At 47.6% G+C, this 24531-nt stretch overlaps 1 protein-coding gene across 7 annotated transcripts; it reads right to left on the reverse strand.

Moving 5' to 3' along the window:
- Positions 1-978: 978 nt before the first annotated feature.
- Positions 979-24039, reverse strand: HR (HR lysine demethylase and nuclear receptor corepressor). Of its 7 annotated transcripts, none has more exons than XM_051975685.1 (20): positions 21198-21322; positions 19484-19655; positions 18169-18813; positions 17031-17826; positions 15754-15904; positions 15426-15616; positions 11974-12138; positions 11576-11665; positions 11223-11338; positions 10805-10886; positions 10318-10493; positions 9663-9881; positions 9356-9521; positions 8137-8206; positions 7801-7931; positions 7367-7486; positions 7150-7265; positions 3519-3683; positions 1971-2099; positions 979-1777 (listed from the first exon to the last, which is right to left on the reverse strand). In XM_051975685.1, exons 3-20 carry the CDS (start codon positions 18772-18774, stop codon positions 1715-1717), a joined length of 3552 nt encoding a protein of 1183 aa, XP_051831645.1. In that variant the 5' UTR covers positions 18775-18813; positions 19484-19655; positions 21198-21322; the 3' UTR covers positions 979-1714. The 7 variants fall into 7 exon arrangements, 4 of the variants coding, with proteins under 4 accessions (XP_051831645.1, XP_051831643.1, XP_051831644.1 ...); XM_051975683.1 differs by having other exon boundaries at positions 7141-7265; XR_007950354.1 differs by lacking the exon at positions 7150-7265.
- Between the last annotated feature and the right edge of the window lie 492 nt (positions 24040-24531).

Consider the following 24531-nt stretch of genomic DNA (forward strand, 5'->3'; position numbering starts at 1 on the left):
CAGAGATAAAGAGGAATAAGAACAGAAGAGTATGGGAAGATGACAGAGAAGTTAATAGAAAATTATACACATCATATGTAGAAGAGCTGTCTATGGAAGAACAGATCAAGTCTAGTAGCCATTATCCTTCCCCTACCCCAGCTCATTAGTGAGGAGGCAGCAAATAGATAGGGGCTGGCTGGTCTGAAGAGCTGACCGATGGCACATAGTTAAGTGCTTGATAAATATGCATTGAGTAGCTGATCTCTTTCATACTCTAAAGCATATACTCCTGTTCATTCCTGGAGGCCATTGGTCAGCTCTTCAGAAAATGATGTGGGTATAAAGAAAATAGTCTGCCCTCAAAGAGTCTACATTCTAATGGATGAGGAAACGTGAATATATATGAGTATGTGCAAAAAACACACCAAATAGATAAAAAGGAATTTTAAAGAGAAAACACTTTGGACAGGTTGAATTTGAGATGCTTATGAGACATTCAGTTCCCAATGTCAGAAGCACCACTAAGGCTTTCTAGATCTGGCACTTATTTGCATAGATAACATAATCATGAGACCTTATGTATTCTCTGGTTTCTTCCCCCTTCCCACCCTCCAAGAAGAGTGTAATTCTTTGAGAACAAAAATGCTCTTACTTTTGTATCCTTAGGGTCTGGCACAATGCCTTATGTACAATAGGTGATTATTAAATACTTGCTGATTGATTGGTTGACCTACTGCTCTGGTTTCCCCAGGATCACCCCCATCTGAGTCCTTGATGCTGGTTTCAGTAATGAAGGCTCCATCTTCTAGTCAGTTCATCTTGAGCATAAAACATCCAGGTGAGAGACCTGGTCACAGGAATCATCCCAAGGGTAGGGAGCCATCCCAGGGTCTCCATAGCCTTTCTCTCTCCCCCCAACATAAAGAAGGAATCCAATCTTTCCCTCCTCCCCCATGCATATATGGAAATTGTATGCAACATCAACCACACAGAAAGTATTCACAAAACAACACAAACTTTAATGGATACTCAAACTCACAAGGAAAGGAGGGGCAGTGTCACCCAGACTATGGTCCCGCCAGCAGACCCTGCAAGCTCTGGAGTATCCCTCACCCCCATCTAATCCCCTGCCCTCTTAGCCCCTCTATGAAGGCAATAGGAATCAGGAAGATTCCTGTTACCTCACAGTGCCCGTTTGGCAAAAGGTGATGATGGGAGGGATTTCCCCAGGGAATTCATATAGGATGGGAAGACAGGACAGAGAAATTGGGCAAAAGTGGAGTGCTGAGGGCAAGAAGGCAGTGACATAGTTTAATTAAGTCAGACTGATTTCCCAAGTTCACCCAAGTAGCTGGGAAGGACTGTTTTCCTTGTTCTGGGATCCCTGTGGGCATTTGAGACTAGGTACTAGAGGAAGAGGGAAAACACACATCACAAGAGCTGAGCCCTCATTCAGTGACAGCATTGGATGAATGAGGAGAGTGGTATCAGAGCACACACAAGCATCAGCAATACTCTGCATATTGTTGTAGTTTGCAAGGCAGGACACTTTGGGAGATCATGCCCTGCTTGTGACCAGAGAGATGCCCATGAGGTTCATTCCCAGGATGTTTAGCATTTTCCCCAATTGATGACCAGGGGCGAGTTGCTGGGGCAAACACCCAGGTAGCATGCTGGTGTTTGCTTTGTCTTATCCGTGCTTCCCCTCCCACCCTAAATGACTGGGTTCCCCCTATTTAGAATCATGTAAAGTTCCCACAGCCTCCTTCACCGCTTGAAATATGGCCCAATCCATCTATGAGAGACAGAAAAGAGGAGGATGTATCAAGTGCTGCTCATAACTGGTTCTGGCATGTAGCTTCCTCCACCCAGGAATTCCCTTATAACCCCTACTCACAGCCAAAGGCTTCCTTGGCATGGGTCAAATACATAAGATGCCATCTTCCCCATAATCAGCAGTTCCCCAATACCCCAATTGAGACTCTCACCTGGCTATAAACCTGGCGGGCATCAGGAGGCAGGTTGGATGCCTGGTGGCAGAGCTGGATGGAGAGGCCGATGGTCTCAGGAGACAGGAAATACTGGTTGACGCTGACCGAGTTCACCAAACCCTGCACCTGTGCCAGGAAGGAGAGGGATATGAAGAAAAGAGAAAGGGGAGGAAGGGAGGGAAGGAGGAAGGAAGAGAAGGGGAAAGAAAGGGAGAGGGAGGGAGGGAGAGAAAGAAACAGAGAGAGAGAGAAAGAAGGAAAGAGAGAGGAGAGAGAGAGGGAGGGGAAGGAGAAAGGAAGAGAGACAGGGACAGACACATATACACAAAGACAGAGAGAGAAAGAGAGAGAGAGAGAGAGAGAGAGAGAGAGAGAGAGAGAAAAGGAAGGAGGAGAGAAGGGAGGGAGGAAGAGAGAAGGAAAGAGGGAAGGATGGAGGGAGAGAGATAGAGATGCACAGAGAGACAGAAACAGAGATAGAGAGGGAGAGGGAGAGAGAGAGGAAGGAGGGAGGGAGGGAAAAAGGGAGAGAGAGAGAGAGAGGACACAAAATGGCATGCCCTTTGGTCCTCAGGTTCTAGGTAAACACTCCTCTGATGCCCCCTCCTACTCTCTGAACTTTGCTCTTAGGGACAAAGACCATGGTATGGGTTTGAACATGACAAGGGGCTTGTTACGGTACTAGTACCATCTTCAAGTAAGGTATATGGTAGAAAGGGCGCTGAGCCCATCAGGGAAGCCCCTTCAGAGAGATGCCACTCTGTGATACATAGCAATTTCCCTAATAAGCTATGCTGCCCCCCATTTTCACAGTTCTGACTCTATACAGCATTTAAAGAATTACAAAATGTGGATCTAGATTCCCACCCCTCCTTTCCTAATCACTTGCTGTATTCTTGAGTAAGTCACTCTGTTTCCTAAACGTTAGAATGGAAATATTGTGATTGGTCTGCTTACTTCCTAAAAGTAATCCTTAGGATCAAATGAGATATTGTCTAGGAAAGCACTTTTAGTTCAATAGTTTTCTTCCTTTCAATTTTATTAATCTCCACTTTTATTTTCAGATTTCCAAATTTGTATTTAATTGGGGGGTTTAATTTGTTTTTTTTTCCCCAGCCTTTTTAGTTGCATGCCCAATTCATTGATTTCTTTCTCTATTTTTTTTTCTATTTCATTTTCTATTTCATCCCCTAAATTTTGGTATATTGTATCATTATTGTCATTCTCTTGAATGAAATCATCAATTGTTTCTATGATTTGTTGTTTCACCCACTCATTCTTTAGGATTAGATTATTTTGTTTCCAATTAATTTTTGGTCTGTTTTTCCCTGGCCCTTTATTACATGTAATTTTTATTGCATCATGATCTGAAAAAGATACATTTGCTATTTGTCTTTCTGCATTTGATTTTGAGATTTTTATACCCTAATACATGATCAATTTTTGTGTAGGTTAGGAAAGCAGTTTGAAAAGTGTAGAGTTTAGGCAAAGGTCAGGGATTAATTATTATCCCGAGTAGTCAATCTTGCCCCTGCCTGCCCAAACCTGGTGAGGGGCCCCGGCGGGCACCAGCACCGCCTCGCCAGGGGCTTGCAGAAGGGTCCAGCCGCTCACACCCCACTCCTCGCGAAGGCGTCGACGAAGAGCAGTGTCCAAATAGCAGCTGCCAGGGGATCCTGGATCCAGGGTGCCTGCTCCAGAGGGGCACACCTAATAAGGAAAAACAGAGGCTCTATAGTTAGAGCTCTGAGGAAGCTCAGAGAATCAGGAGCTCACTTAGGTGTGTTGCCTCTTCCCTGCCTCCCACCCCACCAACTAACAAAGGCCAGGGCTGCTAAGAAGATGCTATAAATGTAGTTTTTACCCAAGCCTGGATCCCTCAGGGGACTTAATCACTTGGAAAAGAGTAAAAGGGTCTGAGATTGGAAAGGAAAAAGAGATGGTGACGAACAATACAGCCCCAGAGTGAAGCATCCTTAGACCTGAGACTGCTGGGGAAGCAAAGAAAGGCAAGAAGCTGAGGGCTGCCCAGGTTGGCATGAAGTTATGGGACTGAAGAGAAATGGGTAATGTACACAGTTTAAGTCCCTAATTCTCTCATGATAAATGGCTGTAAGGCCCTCCTAAAAGCATTTATGAAATATGTTATCTGACTCAATCTTCACAACCATCCTGAGAGGCATTTTACAGATAGGGAAAGGCAGTTTCCCCATCTAAGGCAGACAGCAGGTAAGTGACTTGTTCAGAGTCATACAGCCAGTAAATGTCTGAGGTCAAGTCTTCCAGTTGAGCACCCTATCCAGTGTCAACCGTATCCCGACTAACACTCTAAGCTTCCACCTTTCTCTTTATCTATGCAAACCAATTAGCATCCACAGGGATCCTTCCTTCTACTCAGAGCTCTAAGGGTATCTGTGGGTAGGGAATAGTAACTGCCTTATATTTTATTCTATTTTACCTCTCTCTATATGTGGGTCCTGCCACTTCACCTAGATTGGGTTACCTTTTCAAGATATGGGGTCCTCAACATGCACATGTGCAAGCCAAGGCTACATGATCCCTTGGTGGGGACATCAGAGATGGAATATTGGTTCAGGTGGGTTGAAATAGATAGCCTTTAAGGTCCCTCTGTGATTACACATTCCTTGGAGGGCAAGGACTGAGTCTGATAGCCTTTTCCCACCACTGACTCCAGTTTAAGACCGGGGCATGCAAACACCTGTATTGTACTTATTGAGTTTACGCAATAGAACTGGTACTTCACAAAAACAAGTCTAGTTCATTTCTGTTGCTGTATCTACAGTATCTGTCCCATATTAGGTGCTTAATAAGTGCCCATTGATTGATTGGTTGAAATGAATTGCATTCCTCCTTGGTAGTCACCTAATTAGAATCCTCCATTTAAAAGTTTCTTTCCTGAAACTTTTAATAATTTTATATCTTTGTTGAGAGGCAGCTGGAAATAACAGATAAGGTTTTAGACAAGGAGGCAAGAAAACCTTGGTTTAAATCCCATCTCTGACACTTAAGAAGCTATGTGACCATAAGCAAATAATTTACCTTCCTCTGCCTGTATTTTTCCCCCCTGTAAAATTAGGATAATAATCCTAGTATTAGCTTCTTCAGAGGGTTGTGATGAGGTACAAATGAAAGGATATGTGTAAAGCTTTTCACAGACTTCCAGAAGTGCTAGATTTGGAGTCAGAGAACCTAAGTTCATATCCCGATTCTATCATTTACTACCAATATAACATTGGGCAGATACTACCTGTCTGGACTTGAGTTTCCACATTTGCAAAATAAGAAAGTTAGATTCTTAGAGGTTTACGAAGGTCCTTCTCATAATGTTAGATCATTTTTATTATCATTATTATCTCTAAATTCTCTTATTCCCTGTGGATTTTTCTACCTGGAGCTGACATTTTAGGCAGCTCAAAAGCTAGATGAAGACTTCCCTCTCCACCAGCCACCCCTTTTGCCTGAAATCTCTCCCCTCTCCATTCCCAGAAGACCTATTTCTATCTTCAAGAGAGCCTTTGAATGTACCCCATAACTCCTAGATTCATGAGAGGTTCCAGGGAAATACAGTACAGAGATTTCCACAAAACCTATTTGCATCTACAGCTTCTCTAGGAATTCAGGTCTACACTAGAGTTTAGATTAGAATCTTAAGTTTACCAAAAGTCTGCCTATGGTGTATATGACTCCATAGGGGAGTCCTGTATCCTTAGTTACACACAATTGGGTTACCCAGAATTGTCTTAGATCACAGATTAGCACCCCTGGGGGGATTAACCCCAGAAAGGGTATGTTGATTTGTGTGTGTCATTATATAGACCCACACATGTATGTGTGTATAGATATATGTGTGTTTACATGTATATTTTTATATATGGATAATACATACATATATATAGGAATATGTTCATGATAAATGATAAAAGATTTTTTGGCTAAAACCTTCCTCTTCTAGAGAACTGCCCCTTTCTTGAATACTGAAGCAATCTCCCCTAATTTCTCACTTCCTCCAAGCATCTCTTCATTCCCTGGGCTCTCTCCTATACCTGCCTCCACATTTTATTCAAATACTAACACTGATTTTGTGATTTTTCCTTCAAGCTATTTCCTTTAGTCACTTTATCTAGAAGCATCTCCAAGACTACTTCCTTCAGAAAGCCTCTCCCAGTCACTGCCACAATATTCACATTAACCTCATTCCCAAGTTAGGATGGGCATTACCCTGCAGAGGCACCCTCCCTTTGTCTCATTTGAGAACTCATCAAAGGCTCTAGGAGAAGATTCTGCCATGTTAACTAGTTGTCAACCTAGAGAAAGTGCTAGTGAGCTACTACTAGAAATAGTGCATTAGGAGAGGGGGGAACTAAGGACACATTAGGGACAAAACAAAAATTAAAAAACAGATCCTAAAAGGAAATTGGGGAACACTCTTTCACAAACTCTTGACTGAATATTCTGGTGCTCAGTGACCTCCCTTTCTAAATGCTGATACTACCATATAACATAGTACCAACTCATATACCACCTTGTATCATTGCCTGTTGCTTGAAAGATACATTGTGTTGCTTAGGGCCCCTCTTATTGGCATTTAAAGCTCTTTGCATGCTAGCCTCAACCTACTTCTGATCTTATACCTTACTCCTTTTTAATTACAGTATAATTCAGCCTTCTTGCTGTTGCTCACAAACTTTAGTTCATCTCCTATGTCTGTGTCTTTTTGCCCTGTAACTGCCCCATGTTTACAATGTACTTTATTCTCATCTTCACCTTCAAGAAACTCTATTTTTTTCAAAACCTAGATCAAACTCTGCTTTATACATAAAGCTTTTCCTGATCCCCACAAATCATCTTACACTTATTTTGTGTATATATACATGTTATCTTTTCCAATAGATTGTCAGCTTCTTGAAAGCAAGAACTGTTTCATTTCTGTCTTTGTATTCTTAGAACCTAGGACAGTGACTGGCACCAGAAATTTCATAACTAATGCTTGCTGATGCTGATGCACTGATTATTTGACCTTATATTTGTGGATTGTAGAGAAATGGAAGGCTAGAAAAGAGATTTTAGAAGTTTGGAATGAAACCCAGAAGGAGAGATTTATTGGAGTGGGATGAAGTAGGAAGGGGCTATTCAGCTCCTCTCCCACCTTCCTCACCATCTGGAGAAAGCGACAAATGCGCTGGGCGTCCTGTGCCCGAAACACATGCCACACAGCGCCCACCTGGCTACCTGGGGACCACAGCCCCTCACCTTCCAGGCATGTCAGGAGTTCTAAGAGGAGAGAAAAGGATGTTGGGGTTGGGGTTGGAGATGAGTCCACCCTTTACTTCTCTGTTTCCTCCCACCACCTCATTCCATCTATGGATATATACCTTTCTGTGCCCGGTGCCAAGTAGGTACTGGCGCTTCTGCATGGACCAGGACACTGATGAGGTCTGTCACCTCCACGCACAGATTCTTGGTCCCCAGGTGCCCGTGCTGTGGGCTCACACCTGGCATGGGGAGGGGTGGGCGAAGGTTAAGAGCACAAGGCAATTCCAGACTGTAGCACCTGACCCAGGGAAATGGGGCTGGAGTTAGACCTTTAATTGTGATGGGCATGGGAACCTGGGCACAGAAAAGTCATGGATGTGAAAACTAGAATCTCTGAATTTGCCAGAATCCAGGCAAGGATTCCCAACAGGGCCCAGAACTAAGGCTTGGGGACACAGCTGTAAATGATGCTGGGAGGGCATGAAGAGCTACAGGGCATAAGGAAGAAGTTGTAGCCGATGGGACTGTGGGCAAAGGGATCCTAGATACTCACCATAAGAGGCACAGAGTTGTGGCTCCAGCTGGCAGAGGGTAGGGATGGGAGGGAAGTAAGAAGCCAGGTTGAGTTTCCCATGGCTGGTACAATATTCTGGGAGGGGCAGGCTAGCAGCCAGGTTCTCTGTTCTGCAGAAGGGGAGAGGAAGGGCTTCATTACACCCACAATTTTTACCCTAAGCACTCTCTACTAAGAGACTACATGCAAGCACCAAAAAGACAAGTCTGAGAATGAAGAATGGGCAGGAGGAGCCAGGAGGGGAAAGGCTCAGGCAAGGGCCAATATAGGGGAGGGTGGAGGAGAGATAAAACTGGCTCCTCTGCCGATACACACCTGCCGGACTCTGGCTCGCCTAGATTTCTATGCAAAAGAAGGAGGGACCCACTTTCTAGCTTTGGACGAGCTAAAAGAGAAAGAGGTTATTAGTCTAAGAGGTAGGACTCAGTCTGAATAGTCTGGTGCCTTTTTTTTTTTTAAAGGGGAACAGCTCTCTCTCTCACTCTCGCTCTTTCTCTGTCTCTCTGTCTCTCCGTCTCTGTCTTTCTCTCTGTGTCTCTCTTTATCTCTCTCTGACTCTCTCTTTGTCTCTCTGTCTCTTTCTCTACCTCTCTCTATCTCTGTCTCTGTCTATCTGTCTCTGTCTTTATGTCTGTCCATCTGTTTCTGTCTCTCTCTCTCTCTTCTGTGTGTGTGTGTGTGTGTGTGTGTGCGCGCGCACGCTCTGTGTGTATATGTCTTTCTTTTTCTCTCTGTATTTTTCTTTCTCTGTCTCCTTTCTCTCTGTGTATCTCTCTTTTTCTTTTTCTCTCTTATTCTCTCTCTCCTTCCCTTCTTTTCTACCTCTCTGTGTATCTCTCTCCTCTCCTCTCTGTCTATTTACTCTTTTCTTTGTCTCTCCTTCTCTCTCTGTCTTTATTTGTCTGCCTGTCTCTCACTTCCCTTCCTCTTTTCCTCCCCCTTTCTTTTTTGGCTTCAAAATATCCATCCCTATCCCTAGGTGTATCTTTTTTCCTATTCCTATCATCATAGATATTATCATGCTTTATGTTAACAAAGCATGTTCCTCACGGAGGAAACTCCCTCCAATAACAAAGATTGGGAGCTCTTCTACAACTCAGAGCTTTAGACACTTGCCGGGGGCACTGCAAAGTGAAGTGACTTGTCCAGAGTCACACAGTCAGCATACACCAGAGACAGGGTAGATCTTGATTCTGAGGCCAGTTTTCCATCCACTCTACCAAGCTGCTTCTCCCTTAATCTACAGCACCTTATATTCCCAGTTAGTTTCTCATCCAAGGATTCATCAGGCCCAGCCACTCTTAGTTTCTATGATAGGAGAAACCTGACGGATTTGGTGTAATTTGTCCATGGACATCTCATTTGGCATTTAAGGATTTGAAGGCTCAATGCCAAAGCCACACAGCAAAGAAATGGCTAACAAGAGTGTTTCCTGGATGTTCAGGAATCTCTCCACTCTACCACATTCCCCCCATCTGAATCCTCGCCCTTATTTCCAGGACTCTCTCCCTTTGGGAAATCCAAGATTACTCACCCTCTGGTCGGGAGAAACCCTTCCAAAAAGCTGTGCTGCCCAGCTCGGTGGACCGGGGAGGCCCAAGAAGGCTCAGGGCCTGCACCTTTCCCCCCAGTGACCCAAGGGCTTCTGGCCCCCAGAGACTGCTCTGAAGTGTTCTCTGTAGTCCAGATACCAGCACGGGCTGTGATGGGGAGAATTAGAAGGGCCATAGTTATAGGACTTATTTGTGTGGGTGTAAGGAAAAGGACAGATCTGGAAAAAGGTGCCCCTTGTCTGTAAGGAGCTGGGGCACTGGGGGATGGTACCAGGAGTAAGGTCTCACCTGACCCTGTCTCCAGTGTTCCTGGAAGAGATGGAAGTTGTGCTGGGGCTGGGGCTCCTGAAGCCACAGCAGGGCTCCCCGAGAAGGCAGGCCGCGTGGAGTGGCAGGGCTGGGCAGGCCGAGTCCCTTCCGCAGCCCTGGACCTAGCGCCTTCTCCTGAATCTTCCTCTCCACCACCTGGGCGATGATGCTATCCAGAATGTTAGTAATCCGATCATCCTACAGACCATGGGATAGGGGTCAACACATTTCCTCACCTACCTCTTCTGCTCTAATGCAATGCCAAACACTTATTAAGCACCTCCTCAGTGCACACGACTGGCTAAATTTAGATGAGACAAAGCTTCTGTCAACATTCAGACTGCATGATAAATGTGGGAATATGTCTGGAAAAATTGCACATATTTAACATATATTGGATTACTCGCTGTCTAGGGGAGCAAGGTAGACGGGGAAGGGAAGAAGAAAAATTTGCAAGGGTGAGTGCTGAAAATTATCTTTGTGTGTATTTTGAATATAGAATGCTATTATTAAAAAAATAAAACAACAACAAAAACATGGAGATTGACGTCAAGTGAGTGGAGAGAAATCTGACTGAGCCCATGACTAAAGCAATGGTCCCCCAAGGCCTGAGATCTTCTCCCCAGGCACTCACATTGGGCAGAGCTGGGGTCACAGGGGCAAAGGCCATGTGGATTCTCTCATGGCCCAGGCAGAGTTTAACAGCTGTGGAAGCAAGGAGTTCACACAGGGAGGGGCAGGGCAGGGATCCCCGGCCTCCTGGGGTTTCTCCTGGAGTTTCTCCTGGAGTTTCAGTGGCGTCTGTGGCTTCTGTGGAAAGAACAACTAGAATTGTAGGGGTCCTCTAGAAAGATCCACCAAGTACACACACACACACACACACACACACACACACACACACACATTTCTCTTCTCTATAAATTCACTCCTCACTTCCCAAGGACTGCCCCACATGCATCCTAAAGCAGCTCTACTGTGCCTATGCCCCATTTCTATGTCTAGTGGTCCTCATGGACCTCCTAACTCTGGAGCTTCAGTTAGGAGAAAGCCCTCTCCCCCACTCTGCCCTGGCCAGACCCCTTCCCCAGGTTCTCACAAGAGCTGAGGCAAGGAGGACGCACCTTCTTTGATTTCCTTGGTTCTGTGTGCATCACCATTGCAAGAGGATTGTGGAGTTGGAGGAATTTTCTCTATTGTCTCCTTCTGTCAAAGCCAGCCCCACCCACCCCCAAATGAATGAAAACTTTAGAAGTAAGCAAGGGGGTGAGCAGGGAGGGAGGTGTATAACAAAGTTTCTTTCCTGTATCCTTCAAACCCCCAGCCCAGAACACCACTCAAAAAGACTGTTTTCGCCCAGTTCTTGTCACTGTCACCAAGGATAACGGTGACTCCTTTAGGGTATTCATGCAACCTGGTGCTGGGTACCAAGAAAAGTTGTTAAAATGTTTGGAGCTCACTCAGAAACAGCTGCCCCACCTCTCCCCCAAGGTCCCTTAGGGCTCTCCTCCGCCATCCCTATTTCCTCTTTTTATCTCTTACCTTTTGTCCTCTATCCCCAGGAGCCCACACTCGAGCATCAGCCTGGCAAGGGCAGTGCCCTCGGATGTCAAATTTGGCCCGGACTTGGTGCATTTTGGTGCTCAGCTCTGCCAGAGCTGTGGGAGTGAGAGAAGGAAGGAAAGTTACCCCTTAGGACTGGGAAGAAAGCAGACATTCAAGAGTAGCAAAGGAGCTGTTTCCTTCCCTATCCCTCTCATCCTTGAAAACCAGGAGGTGCCAGGGAGCAGGGCACGTGGGATTCAGGAGGCAGAAAGAAAGGAGTCCTCCTCCTGCTATTGAGCTGGTGTGCCTCCGGTTCCTGCCATAAGTAGCCTGCACCCCAGTTGGCTTACCCTGACTGGGAACGAACTGGGTCAGCATAAGAGAGTGGGCATCGTGCCCAGTGCTATGGGCACACTTCTCCGGGGGCTGCTCCTGAGGGCCTGTTGAGGTGGGAACAGAGAGGTTAGAGGTCCAAGGAGCAAAAAAAAAAAAAAAAAAAAAAAAAAAAAAAAAAAAGAACAAGTCATAAAAGTCAGCTTTTAGAAATCTAAGCAAAGATATGCTGAGAGTAAGGTTTAATTGGATTTAGTCACAGACTCACTCCCTGATAGGGCTGTTTGTCTGTCTATAGCTACTTCAGATGGTGCTAGATGGAGGCCAGGACTGGGCGAGGGGCTTAAACTTGGCCCAGATCTTGTCTTCCCATCCCTCCTCCTTCGGGACTCCCAGGCAAGCATTCACTTCATACCTGTGGTATCCCTAGCCCTCCCCACATGGCCACAGGCCAGACAGAGCCTGTAGCAGCAGTGAGGGCAGCCCCAATGTGTGTTGAAGAGTCCACGGTAGCAGCGGCTACAGGATCTTGGTGCTTTGGGATCCTCCCATGGGATTGGGGCAAGGATGGGTTCCCCCACTGCAGAGAAAATGGGCACAAAAACCAAAGAACTTAGTAGCTGGCCAAAGAACTCGGCCTCAGAGGTGAACAAGGATAGGAGTAGGGATGTTTTGGTCCTAATCTCACCCTTCCCAACGAATGAAGGTAAACCATAAACCTGGTGGAGGAGTAGGGGAAGGAAGGAAGTAATCAGACTACCTTCTATTTCTAAAGCCCTTTATGTCTCCAAGGAATTAAAGGGAAAAAGCTTCCTTCCTTCCAGGTTCACATTCTACTTGAAGCATCTTCCAATCTTCACCACTCTCAGCTGATTGCATCCTTCCTCCTCAAAATTATTTGTATTTATTTTGTATTTATTCTATTTTTATTTGTCTGTATAAATGTTCTCTCAGTGACTAGAATAGAATCTCCTTGAGGGCAGGGATTATTACATTTTTATCTTAAAACTCCAGTACCTAGCATGTGGTAGGCACTTGATATAGCTCTGTTGATTAATAATGATCAACATGGTTAAAGGGACTTCTTTAATCCCTACAAAGAGTAACTTGTTCTTGCCATGTCTAACAAAGGTGTCATTTACATATAATTTTAGAGTCTAACACATATTTTACATGGATTATCTCACTTAATCCTCAGAATAGCCTTATGAAGCAGGCAGATGCATATTATCCCATCTTCCTCCACTTCCTCCCATCCTCCTCCACATCTATTTTATAGGTGGGGAAAATGAAACTCATAGGGATTTAATGATTTGCTTCAAGGTCACAGATAATTAAGTCTCAGATCCAAGACTTGATCTTACATCAAAAAACTCACAAATCTAATCTTCTTTCCACCATGCTTTGCCTAACCTCTCCAATTAATTACTCCAGTTGAGTTGTTTCAGTTGTGAACAACACTGTATGACCTCATTTGTTTTGTTTTGTTGGCAAACTCCATTTCCCATTCCTTTCTTCAGCTCATCTGACAGATAGGAAACTGAGGCAAACAGGTGTGACTTGCTCAGGGTCACACAGCTAGTTAAAAGTCTGCAATCACATTTGAACTCAGATCCTCCTGGCTCCAGGTTCATCGCTTGATCCACTGCACTGACTAGCTGTCCCTCCAGCCAGAAAATAATGCCTAGGTTCAAGTACAAATAAAGACAGCTCAACAGCTCAAAAATTTTGCATCTACCAACCAATTCTTAATCATTTCTCACTGACCCCTGGATCAGTCTTTGATATTTATCCCAAACTCAACAGAAGAACTGATCTCAAATCCCATTTCAAACTACTTATGTGATCATTTAACCTCTGTTTGTCTCAGTTTCCCCACCTATAAAGAGAGGATAATAATAATACCTATTTCCCAAGTTTGTTGTGAGGACCAAATAAGATACTATTTGAAAAGCATTTAACACATTGCTAATACATAGTGGCCACTATATAAATACTTTTTCCCAACCTTTCCTCCTCCAACATCTTTTTGTTCAGTCATTTATTTGTTCACTCCTTCCCCTCCCTTTCCTCTGTAAGTATTAACTGAATATCAGCTATGAGGTCAGTTCTGCACTAATGACCTTGAAAAGGCTACAAAAAAGAGTATAGATAGGTCCCATTTAAGATCATCATTGTTGTTATTATTTTGTTTAGATCTATGATTTGTTCAGTGAGCAAAATTCCTTTAACTAATGTAGATGAGCAACTGCCCAGTTTGAAGTTGGACACTGAAAGAGTAAATGAAGTGCTCAGAGTGAGAGCACAGAGGAAGAATAAGTCTTCCTGACTCCAAACGCAGTGTGAGAGCCATTGAGCCACTTAACCACCTCTCCTTAATTAGTTTCCCTAAAAGATACAAAACAATATTAGGGAAGTTCAACAGGAGCAATGTTATAAATGGTACAAGTGAACAATAAATGGAAATAGGGGAAGGGGGCATATACATCTTTATAGAAGAATAATACTGTGACATCAAACTGGTCATTCCATCCAGTGAATGAACCCCTCTATACATCCTCTACAAATGGCCAGCTAGACTCTACTTGAAGGCTTCCAGTAAAGTGAAATTTACTATCTCCTGAAGTATCCTCATTCAATTTTTGAGGCAGCTGATTATTAGGAAATTCTTCCTTCTGTTGTACTAAATCTGCCTCTGTCACTCTATCCACTGATTGTAGTTCACCTTATGAGGGAAATGGAACACATTTAATCCCACTTCTACAGGAGCTTTCAAATACTTAAAGATTATTATCATGTCTTCCCAAAGTATTCTTTTCTCTAGGCTTAACACCCCCTGGTTCCCTCAGCCAATCCTCTTGGACATGCTCTCACAACTAGTCATCTCTTCTGTATTTGCTTGAGCCTAGCAGTACGCTTCCCAAAATGCGGCACCCAGAAGGAAACCTGATATCCTAGATGTGTTCTGAATGGCGCTGGATACAGTAGGATTGTGACCTTTCTTGTTCTGGATGCTGGGCTCCTCTCAGGGCAGCTTAGAATTGTGACAGATGGTTTGTCTGCTACCATCATCACATTGCTAAACCATACCAAGTTCCTAGCAATTCACTAAAATCCCCACCTCTTTCTCCCATCAGTTATGGACTGGTTGTGCGACTATAATACAAAATATAAGTAGACAAACTCTATATGGAAAGAGGTAGGGGTTTAATGGACAAGAACCAACGAAGACCCCCTGAAGCCTCCACTGGAGATCCAACTCAACCACCACCTTCTACGTAAAGCCTTTACTCCTGATCTCCCCAGCTATTCCAGTAACTTTCCTCCCTAAGATACATAGTATTCATTTAGGCAGCTAGAGAATACAGTAGATAGAGCACTGGGCAGGAATCAGCAAGACCTGAATTCAAATTCAGCCTCAGACCCTTACTAGCAGTTTTACTTCTGTTTGCTTTAATTTCTTCATCAATAAAATGGGGACGATAAGGGCATCTACCTCCCAGAATTGTTAGGATCTACTGAAATTATAACTCTACTTAAATTGTAGCCACATATTAGGTATAGGCTTAGATATATCTATTTATTAAGTACCTACTATGTGCCAGGGACTTTGTTAAGCCTTGGGATACAAAGGAAAAAAGATAAACAGTTCCTACCCTCAAGGAGCTTACATTCTAATGCAGGAAATAACATGTGCATAAATAGGTATTGTATATATAAAATATAAATACAGAGTACATATAAGAATAGATACAAGGTAACCTTGCTTCCCTCTTGCTCACTACAATTCATCTTAAGCTTGTTGTTTGACTGATTATTCTTAGTGTCTTCCAGTAAATGGTTCCAGAGACTTTAATTCTTGCTTACCTTCCTCCAAAGCCCAGGCAAGGGCCTCCCGTTCCCTCCTCAGTAGTCTACAGAATCTGTCCCCGAGACTATTCAGCAGGTACTTGGCAAGATGCACACTCAACTTGGTGTCTGGCCCGGGCCTGCGGCCTCTGCCCTCCTCAGTCTGGCTGGTTTCACCTTCCTCCATCCTTGTTCCACTTGAAGGTAACCTGGAGAAGCAAAGAGGAACCATGGGTGAGAGTCTGTGCAGAACTGGAGTGGGTGCCCAGAGCCAGGAAGAAGGGGATTCCCAGAACACAGAAGTCTTGCTAAGGAAACTGGGGGTGAGGGATTGGCAAAGACTCACTTTCGCACGTTCATAAAGCGGCAAGCCTTCCCTGTATCTTCCCTTTCCCCAAGGGCACAGCTCTGGCAACGGGGCATTCCTGCTGGGAGCTCTGTACAAGGCACACTCTGGAGTTCAAGTCCATCAAGGCCAGGCCTGCTGCCCAGGAATCCTGAGGAGATAATGCATCCTGTCAGGACTCCCCTCTGATCTGCCATTTGCAGCCTCCATTAATAGCACCCGTCAGCCCCTTTCCCAGCCTACAGCTCTAGTGCTCACGGCCCTCCCTAGCCCAAGGTTCTATGAGCAGTGATTCTCAAACCAACTGAAATGGCTCACAGACAAATGACTACACAGAGACTGGGGGAGGAGGGCTGGTGTTCTGGGTCCAGGACTCTGCTAAGGGATAGTGATCCAGCCTGCTAAGGAGCTGGACGGTTCCAATTGTAGGCAGAGTAACACCGTCCCCAGAGTGATGTAAGAATTCCAAGGCAACCACCGGTAGGGTAAGATGATAGGACAGTCCCAACTCGGGCTACCACAGTTGTGAGAAATCCCATGAGGGACTTCAAAATAGAAGCAGCCTCGGCTTGGGGATCTGAGAGGTCTAGAAGAGTCCAATCCTGGCACGGCGATCCAGACAGTGAAGGAGCTGGGACAGGCTCATCTCAGGCATATAAATCCAAAAGGCAAAATAGTTCCACCCAACTCACTGAGATCTAACAGTCCAGGAAAAGAGATGAAGAGGACAGCAGATCTAATTATTCCCCAGGTGAAGCCTGGGGAGACATCAGCTGATGAGATATCAGAGAGCTGGGGCAATGGCATAATGGCCCAATTAGTCAAAAGCACACCGAGTCCCAGCTTGGGGTCCATGATCCAACTGGGCAAAAGAAGAAACAGTTCTTAGCTCAGAGAGCATGGGTCAGCAGAGACTCATCTGAGGTGACTTGGAAGGAGCTCCGTCAGAGCTGTTCTGCTCCCTTCTTTTCCATGGCAAAGCACCCAACTAGTGCTGAAGTAGGATGCCAGTCCCAAAAGGGCAGCAGGTAAACAAGAAAAAAGATTCCAGAAGTGGGCAGCAGTTTGCCCCAAGTTGAGAGACTGCAAAATCTCAAAAGTATCCAGGTGGAAAAAAACATTCTAGACGTCGAGGAGTTATCAACTGGAAAAGGACCTCTTGAGTGTGGGACAGGGCCAGAATCCCACCCCAAGCCTCACCCTTCAGCCCTTGCCCCGATTCCCCAAGTCCCAGGTACCCCAGTTGCCATTCATGCCCAGCTCATCAACCTCCTTACCTCTCCAGCCATCATGTTCCGCCATCTCGGCCTTGCTTCCAAGTGGTGGTTCCAAAGCTTCCTGCCAACTCCCAGTCCCCTGTCCCTCACTGTCCGGGAAGGAGTCAGCTGGACGCTTAGGGGCTGGACTACCCGCTGCTCCCCCCATCTCAGGACTTCCCTCCCTCTTGAGGGACCCAACCTGTGTGGTTGGGCCCACCTCCTCCCCTGGGCACCCAGTCAAACATCCAAATTGCTCGGAATGCCGAGTGAGCCAGGTCTTCTTGAGCTTGGTAGGGTGGCTTGGGGGACAGGCCCCAGGCCCAGGAAGCTTGCCGACTTCTTCAGTGGACCCAGCTGTCCCACTAGTACCACCTTCTGTGCCTTCCTGGCACCTTCCACAGTGGCTATGACTCCCATCTCCAGCAGGCAGATGGGATGAACAGCAGTCCACCTGACTGACAGACTGTCCTGGGGAAGGGCACTCTGACCCAGAGGATGGCCCTGGTTGGGGGTTTCTGAGGTTCCCATTTCGAGGCACTACCCAGGAACTTCCAAGAGCATGAACCAAACCTGGGGAGTGAGTAGGCCAGAGGGTCCGGCTGCCGAGTATATCTGGGCACCCCCCCAAAAGTGGACAAAGGTTCTGGTGCCCATTGGCCCCTGGCTCCCCATCCTTTTGATAGGGTAGGGACCGATCCATCTCCCCAGCTCTCTGAAGATGCCCACCAGGGGCTACGCCCAACAACCCAGGTTCAGCAGTGGTCAACATCTCTTTTGCCAGGCGAGGTATGCCTAGATCTTTGTGATAAAAGCCCTAAAGGGAGAAGAAAGGGATAAGCTGGGCACTGGCTTTGGCTCTTAACTGAGAGAGATGAAATAGGGGTGAGTGGACCTGGGGGAAAGAAGGAATGATTTATGGAGGACAGTTAATGTGAAATTGACCTTGGGAACCTAGGCCAGATCTTTGCGTTAAAACATCTTTAATCTGGTGCTTATTTGGGAAGATTCCACACTCAATAAACACTTGTTGAACTGAATGGAATTCTTCTGGAGAAGAGCTTTCACTGAGCAAAGAGAATCAACTGTTTCTTTCCTTCTTTACAGCCTCCCCAGTGTGAATTCCCTCTGGGTGTTCTCCAGACTTTCATGTCCTTACCTTGCTTCCTGAGCTGAAAACAGGAGGACTCTTGGGCTGGGTCCCCAGGTATGCCCAAGGAATAGGAGCTAGGGGCCAGTCAGAAGGCCGATCGTGGGGCTGGCTGGGCACCAAGTAAGGAGGCAGGCAGGCAGGCACCCAGAAGGGGGTCCTCTCTAGGATCTTGGTCTCCAGAAGGAAGGGGCAATGTAAGGGCCGGAAAGCCAATGGGTCATTCTTGGGATGGCTGCCACCTTGCTCTGGGGGCAGGAGGTTATGACGGGGTGGGCATGGCTGCCCACAGAGTGCCAGCTGGTGGGCTAGCATTGCTTCCTTCCATCGCAGCCCCTCTTTGGCCCCCAACCATCCAGTCTTTCCCTCACCATTACGGGGTCCCTCGCCCCCCAAGAATGGAATTGGGTCATTTGGGCCATGGGGTAAACCATGTGGAAACCAAGAGTCTGGGGTGCTCAGGGTTCCTCTCCAAAAGGGAGCAGGATCCCCCAGGCACAGAGGTCCATAGTGTGGACCCCGTGGCAAGGTGCCTGGCTCCTGTCTGATGCCATTCTCTGATGCTGGCTTCTCCCAGGTGGGGGTGTCTTGCAGATAGGTGGGTGTGCTTTCCATGATGCGTCTGCCCTCATGGGGTTCTCACAAAGGGGCTCCCTGTGGTGAAACCAACAAAGCATGGGCCCAGATGAATTGCCTGGGCATCTCTGTTGCCCCACCCTGGCGGCATTGAGGCAGCACAAACCGGTAAGACAAGTACAAGCCAACAACTGGGCATCAAGCTGCCTGCCCACACATTGCCCTAAGCTTCCCACCCTGGACATGTTGATGCCCCCACTGTAAAGAAACAATATGAAGCCTCCCTCTCCTTCTCACTCCTCCCCTTATTCCCTGCTTTATTCCACCAAAGTCAGGAAGCTTCAGTAGGAATAGAAGTAAAGTTGGGATCTCTATGTATTCTTGTTTTTGTATCATTTAACATCTTTTAAACATTTGTATCATCGGTTTCATCTGGCCAGAAAACAGAAACATAATTCACTGATATAGATTATTTTGTCTTGGTTGGAAAATTGCTTATTTTTTTTAAATCCAACTGTCTAGTCCATATTTATTAGTATACAGTTGTGATGGGTTATTGGTGGAAAATAGCCTATAAACTTAAATGTTACACTATTATCATAAGTAAAAAGTCAGATCATGTATATCAGACTGACCACATCATCCTCCCTTGCTCAAGGATCTCCAATGATTCCCTATTGCCTCTAGATAAAATTTAAAACTCTTCAGCTGAGCCTTTAAAGCCATTCCCAATCTGGTATCAGCCTACCTTTCCAGGTTTATTTCATGTTACGCCCCTTCATGAACTCTCTGTTCCAGCCAAACTGGTCTACTCGCTGTTCCCCAAATTCAGCATTCCATCTCCGGCCTCCATGACTTTGAACAGGCTGTGTGTCCCTTCACTGGAATTCACTCCCTCCTCACCTTCTTCTCTTAGAATCCTAAGGTTTATTCAAGACTCATCTTAAGTGTTACCCACCATGGGAAGTCTTTCCTGGCCCCCTTAGTCATTAGCAATCTCTCCCTCCTCAAATTGATATTGATGTACTTAGCTATTAAATGATTAATAGCAGGACAGTTTCATCTTTATCCCTGTATCCCCATCACCTATCATAATGCCTTATACCTAATCCACACTTAATAAATGCTTTTTAGGGGATTGGGATTTAATTGGACTGGGCAGACCTCTTCAGTCGCACACATTTGGGAGAAGAGAAACAGAAAAGAATAGATTTAAGAGTGGAAAACATCTGATCTAACTACCTCATTGTACAGAGGAAGGGCACTGAACTTCAGAGAGTAGTGAGCAGCAAAGACTGGATTCCAGACCTATCTTGGAATCTCTTTACCAAATTTAATGTTCTTTTCACTACATCATCAGGGGATGAAACCTAGGACTTTCTCTCCACCAGCATGGTAAAGAAGAAAAAATGAGAACCTAGAAGAAAAGGCTTTTAAAACCCTTTGTGGAAAACTCTTAAGAATAGGACTCAGATTTGGGTCCTAATTCTAAAATCTTGTTGTGTGTAACTTTCAGTTTCTGTCTCAGAGTTAAGGAAATTTAACTAAATGGTCTGCAAGGTCTTGTCCAGCTTTCAAATCTTGAGTCTGAGTCATGACCATAGCATAATATTTAAAGTTGCAAGGGAGCTCTGAAATTATCTCCTCTAACCCTCTCATTTTACAGAAAAGGAAACTGAGGTTTAGCTTGGTTCCCATTATCGAATTCTAGCCTCCAGGGGATGAAAAGAATATTATCTGGTTAAAAGAAATAACTAGGGAGGAATGCACCCTAGGGCTGAGGGTGCATTTTGGCATCTCTCCTGGCGTACTATGCAGTGGAAAATGATTCTTCTTGGTCCTCTAAGATTATCCTATTTAGCTCTCCTTCAGTCCCAGGAAGCCCAGAACAGCTTATAGGGTCTGGAATCTCCCCCTGAGTTCAGGTTGAGTCCTTGCTCCTAGAAAAAGCTGAGCCATCTTCATAGGGAGGCCCTAAACTGAAAGGAATTAAGAGACATCCCTGCTTATTTAAGTGAGGTCTTCCCAACTGCAGGAAGTCATAATGTCCTTTAGAAGAGGAAGACACACACACAGAGATTCCCTTAGTCAGAGACAGAGAGGTAGGGAAAAGAGGGAAACTCCCAAGCGGAGCAGGGAAGTACCAAGACTGGTGTGACAGGTGTCACTGAGACTAGCATGACAGTGTGACACCGGGCTGGCACTCTTTCCAGGGGAATTCAACACCAGTCCAGAGTAGGGGTCCCAATGCCGCAGAAAGAAAAAAAGAGTAAGACGGGTGGGAACTTCAGAAAGAGGACGGCCCTGGTTTTCTAGGGGGCAGATTTAAATTTAAAATGCTGCGGGGGAACGAACAACTTTATACAGAGGCACCTGGGGCCAAGACAACTTGACGGATCAGTTCCGTACTCTCTTGGAGCCCAAATGCCCGGGTTCTCCTCGGTCCCAGTGGTAGTACTCACCTGTGCTGCTGGGACCTGGCGCGAGGGTAGCGGGGGTCCTGGCAATTGCCGGACGCGCCTTCCCCATGAGCCACCTCTGGGGCCTGCGGGCTCCTCTCACCCCCTCTCTCCCCCGAGCGTCGGGGGCGCTCTAGGGCCGCAGGTTGGAGGGGTCAGACTCCGGGATCTGCAGGATGCGGCACACTGCGCGGATGGGCCGCACCAGCTTCTGAGCCGAGGTTGTGGGCTGCGCCATGGGCCGCCGAGACTCCGTGCTGCGCCTCTGGGTGGTCCGGGCCGGGCCGGGATTGGGGAGCGGGTGCCCCGGGGATAGAGGGAGCTAAGCCGGGGGGAGCGGGCGCCCCCGGAGGGAGAGGGAGCTGGGCGAAAGTGGGGAAGAGGGCTCCCCGGAGGGAGAGCGAGCTGGGCTAGGGGGGGGGAACGGGCTCCCCGAGGGGAGAATAAGCTGGACTGGGGGGAGAAGGCGCCCCGATTAAAAGGTCGAGTGGGGGGACGTGGCCGAGAGGCCAGGGGAAGGGGTCGTAGGGGGGGCGATCGGGGTGCCCTGAAAGGCGGCTCCACGGGAGCGCAGCGCTGCGCGGCTAGTGTAGACCAAGCGGCACGGAGAGCGCAGCAGGACCTCCTATCGCCATCGCCGGACGCGCAAGTGGGGAAGCCGAAAAGCTGCTCCGCGGGTTTACTCCTCCTGCACCCTGCGGGGAACAGGAGCCCGTGATTCCTCAGCCCCGCCCAGGCCTGCCCCCTCCTGGCCCCCGGGGGCTTCCGCCAACGCCCCTGCGATGCCACCGGCTGCGCACCCAGAGAATAAGTCCTTTGTTTCCCCCCTTCCCCCCACATCAGCGGCACCCGGGCGCCTGCTGAGAGAGGCTCCCCCAGGGCAACGTGCCAGCTTCCCAGCGGCCCCACCCTCCCGTGGGCCGGCCCGGAGCCTGGCAGGCGGGCAGCACCCCGCTAGTAGGTGCCAAGCTGGGGAACTGGAGCAAAGGGCGGGAGGGGCTGGGCAGGATTCATGGGGTGGGGCTCCCCCCTCCAGGGTAAGGCATGAAAGGAAGGGGCAGTGTCATCGCTGGCAGTAGCAGTCAGGTTCTCATGGGGTCAAGGATGGGAAACATCTGTTCTGTGTCATTGGGGGCTGGGTCTATGTCATGCAGATGTACGTATCTTTCCCCTCTCCCTTTTTTTCCTTTGCCCCTAAGGACACCTTTCCATCTTAACCCCCCACCCCTTCCACTCTCTCCCTTAGCCAAACCCTGCTATTAAATACTCCAAGGACCACATAACTTCTTCATGAGTCTCAGTTTCCTCATTTGTAAAATGATGGGGTTGGAGTAGGTTTCTGAGGGCCTTTCCAGCTATGGCATCCTCTGATTCTATTCCATTACCCCATGTTCCCTGGGCTTCTAGGCTGAATATGGGGAGAGCAGTTGATGGGAGTGGCTCAGAGGGAGGGACCCAAGAATGGGAGAGGAAATGGGAAAGTGAGGTACCCTTCCACCCAAGGAAGCATCAAGGTTCCTCTGTGGGGGTGGTTCAAGAAGCACAACCAGGTTCACAGACAGCCAGACAGATTCACACACATACACCAACTCAAAAGGCGGCTCCCTTCACCTGGGCACCCATCCCCCATCCCCTCCTCCCTTAAATCTGACTCAAGAGAGAACAGCTCTCTATCTCCAAGATAATGTTAGGACCTAACCCTGATCCACCAAGCTGACTACTGTCCTCATTTAGGTGGGGGGCAGGGTGGGGGAAAGGAAAGGGGAAGAAAGGGAGAGTAAAGAAGGGAGGGGGTTTCCTTCTCTGGACCCAGAAGAGCCCTCATCAATGAAGATCCTTGTCAGAAAGAAGGAAACCTAATAAGGACTGGTGAGAGGCAGGAGAGGGAAGAAGTTAGAGGGTTAAAGGATACTGAACAGGAAGAAGAGCTCCAGAGGGAGCTGGGTTATTCAGAGCCTGTGTTCTGTTAAGGTAGATTCTCATCCAGCATTACAGCCTCCATGTCTGGAGGCAGTCCCTCTTCTCCCAGACTGGCTTGGGCCAGTCTCTGTTCCCAATCCCCACCCTCACCCCTCAGTTGCCTGGCCTGAGATGAGCTTCAGGGAGTACAAGAGGGTGGCACTATCTGGCCAGTGGTATTGGCAGGGTGGGAATCTCCACATGTCCCTGATGGGCTCCCAGCGTTCCAGACAGTGCCAGGGGGTGGGGGCGTGGGGGGGGGAGGGGAGGCACCTGGCCTGAGCCTTCGGAGACCCTCTGGGAAAGCCCGGGTCCCAAGCTCCACGTCTCGGAGCCGGCCGTGGGTGAGGACAGGCCCCCTTAGGTGTCAGGCCAGGTATTTTTCCCCAAGGTCTGTGACTCATTTTGACTCTGACTGCTCCTTCCCAGCACAGGCTCCCAGAGAAGCTGGGAAGCAGGGGCGATGGAGTGCAGCGAATCCCCTCCACGGCCCCACCCAGCCGAGCCTGGCTTCCAGTCTAGCCCTCCTGGGCCAACCCTAGAGCCCAGGGCCTTTCAGTCGGCACCTCTTGGCCCGAGAGCAGAGCAGCACTGTGGGAATACACATAAAGGAGCAAGTACCCAGGAAAAAGTGATACACAGATGGACACATACAAAGGCAAGCCGACCAATACCCAAAACATAGGCGTGCCCAGACATAGACCTGAACCAACCCCCACGCAGACAAGCACAAACACAAACAAACATACATACGGGCATCTGGGAGCTCCACCCACCTTCACCCCTTTCCTCAGAGTCCCTTACCTGGGCAGGCTAGCCAGGCCTCCCTCCCTGGAGCAGCCCCCGGACCGGGGGAGGGCGGCCCCGGACAGCCAGGCCAAGCTGCCACTAATCTGGGCAGGGAAGGGGGGGGCACCCACGTCAGAGCTGGGACTGCCGGGTGGAGGGCATCCGAGGACATCCCCTCCTACACATGCGGCTGTCTGGGCACCTAGCCCTACTTCCCCAGCCCCTCCATCCCACAGATAGCTGAAGCTGGCTGCCTCCCCTATGGTGGAGAGTGTCGGGGGTGAATCCCACCAGAGCCCCTGAGGACCTGGGTGGGGGTGGGGGACCGTGAGAAGGGGAGGGCTCTGTTGGAAGATGACTTTATTGCTGAAGAAAAGGTCTGTGGCAGACAATTCTCCTCTCTCACCCACTCACCCACCTCCCTAACATGATTTCGTTTCCTCTTCCTGATCATAACCCTCTCCCCACTGAAACAAAAACTCTAACCACCCTCAGAGTAAATCACTTAATAAATGTTTGTGGCATTGAGGGAGAGGGAGCTGCTTCTGGGATGCCCTCGATTCAGGCTGCTTTACCTTGCCCTAACCAA

Source organism: Antechinus flavipes, chromosome 2, assembly GCF_016432865.1.
Source record: "Antechinus flavipes isolate AdamAnt ecotype Samford, QLD, Australia chromosome 2, AdamAnt_v2, whole genome shotgun sequence".
Lineage (NCBI taxonomy): Eukaryota > Metazoa > Chordata > Mammalia > Dasyuromorphia > Dasyuridae > Antechinus > Antechinus flavipes.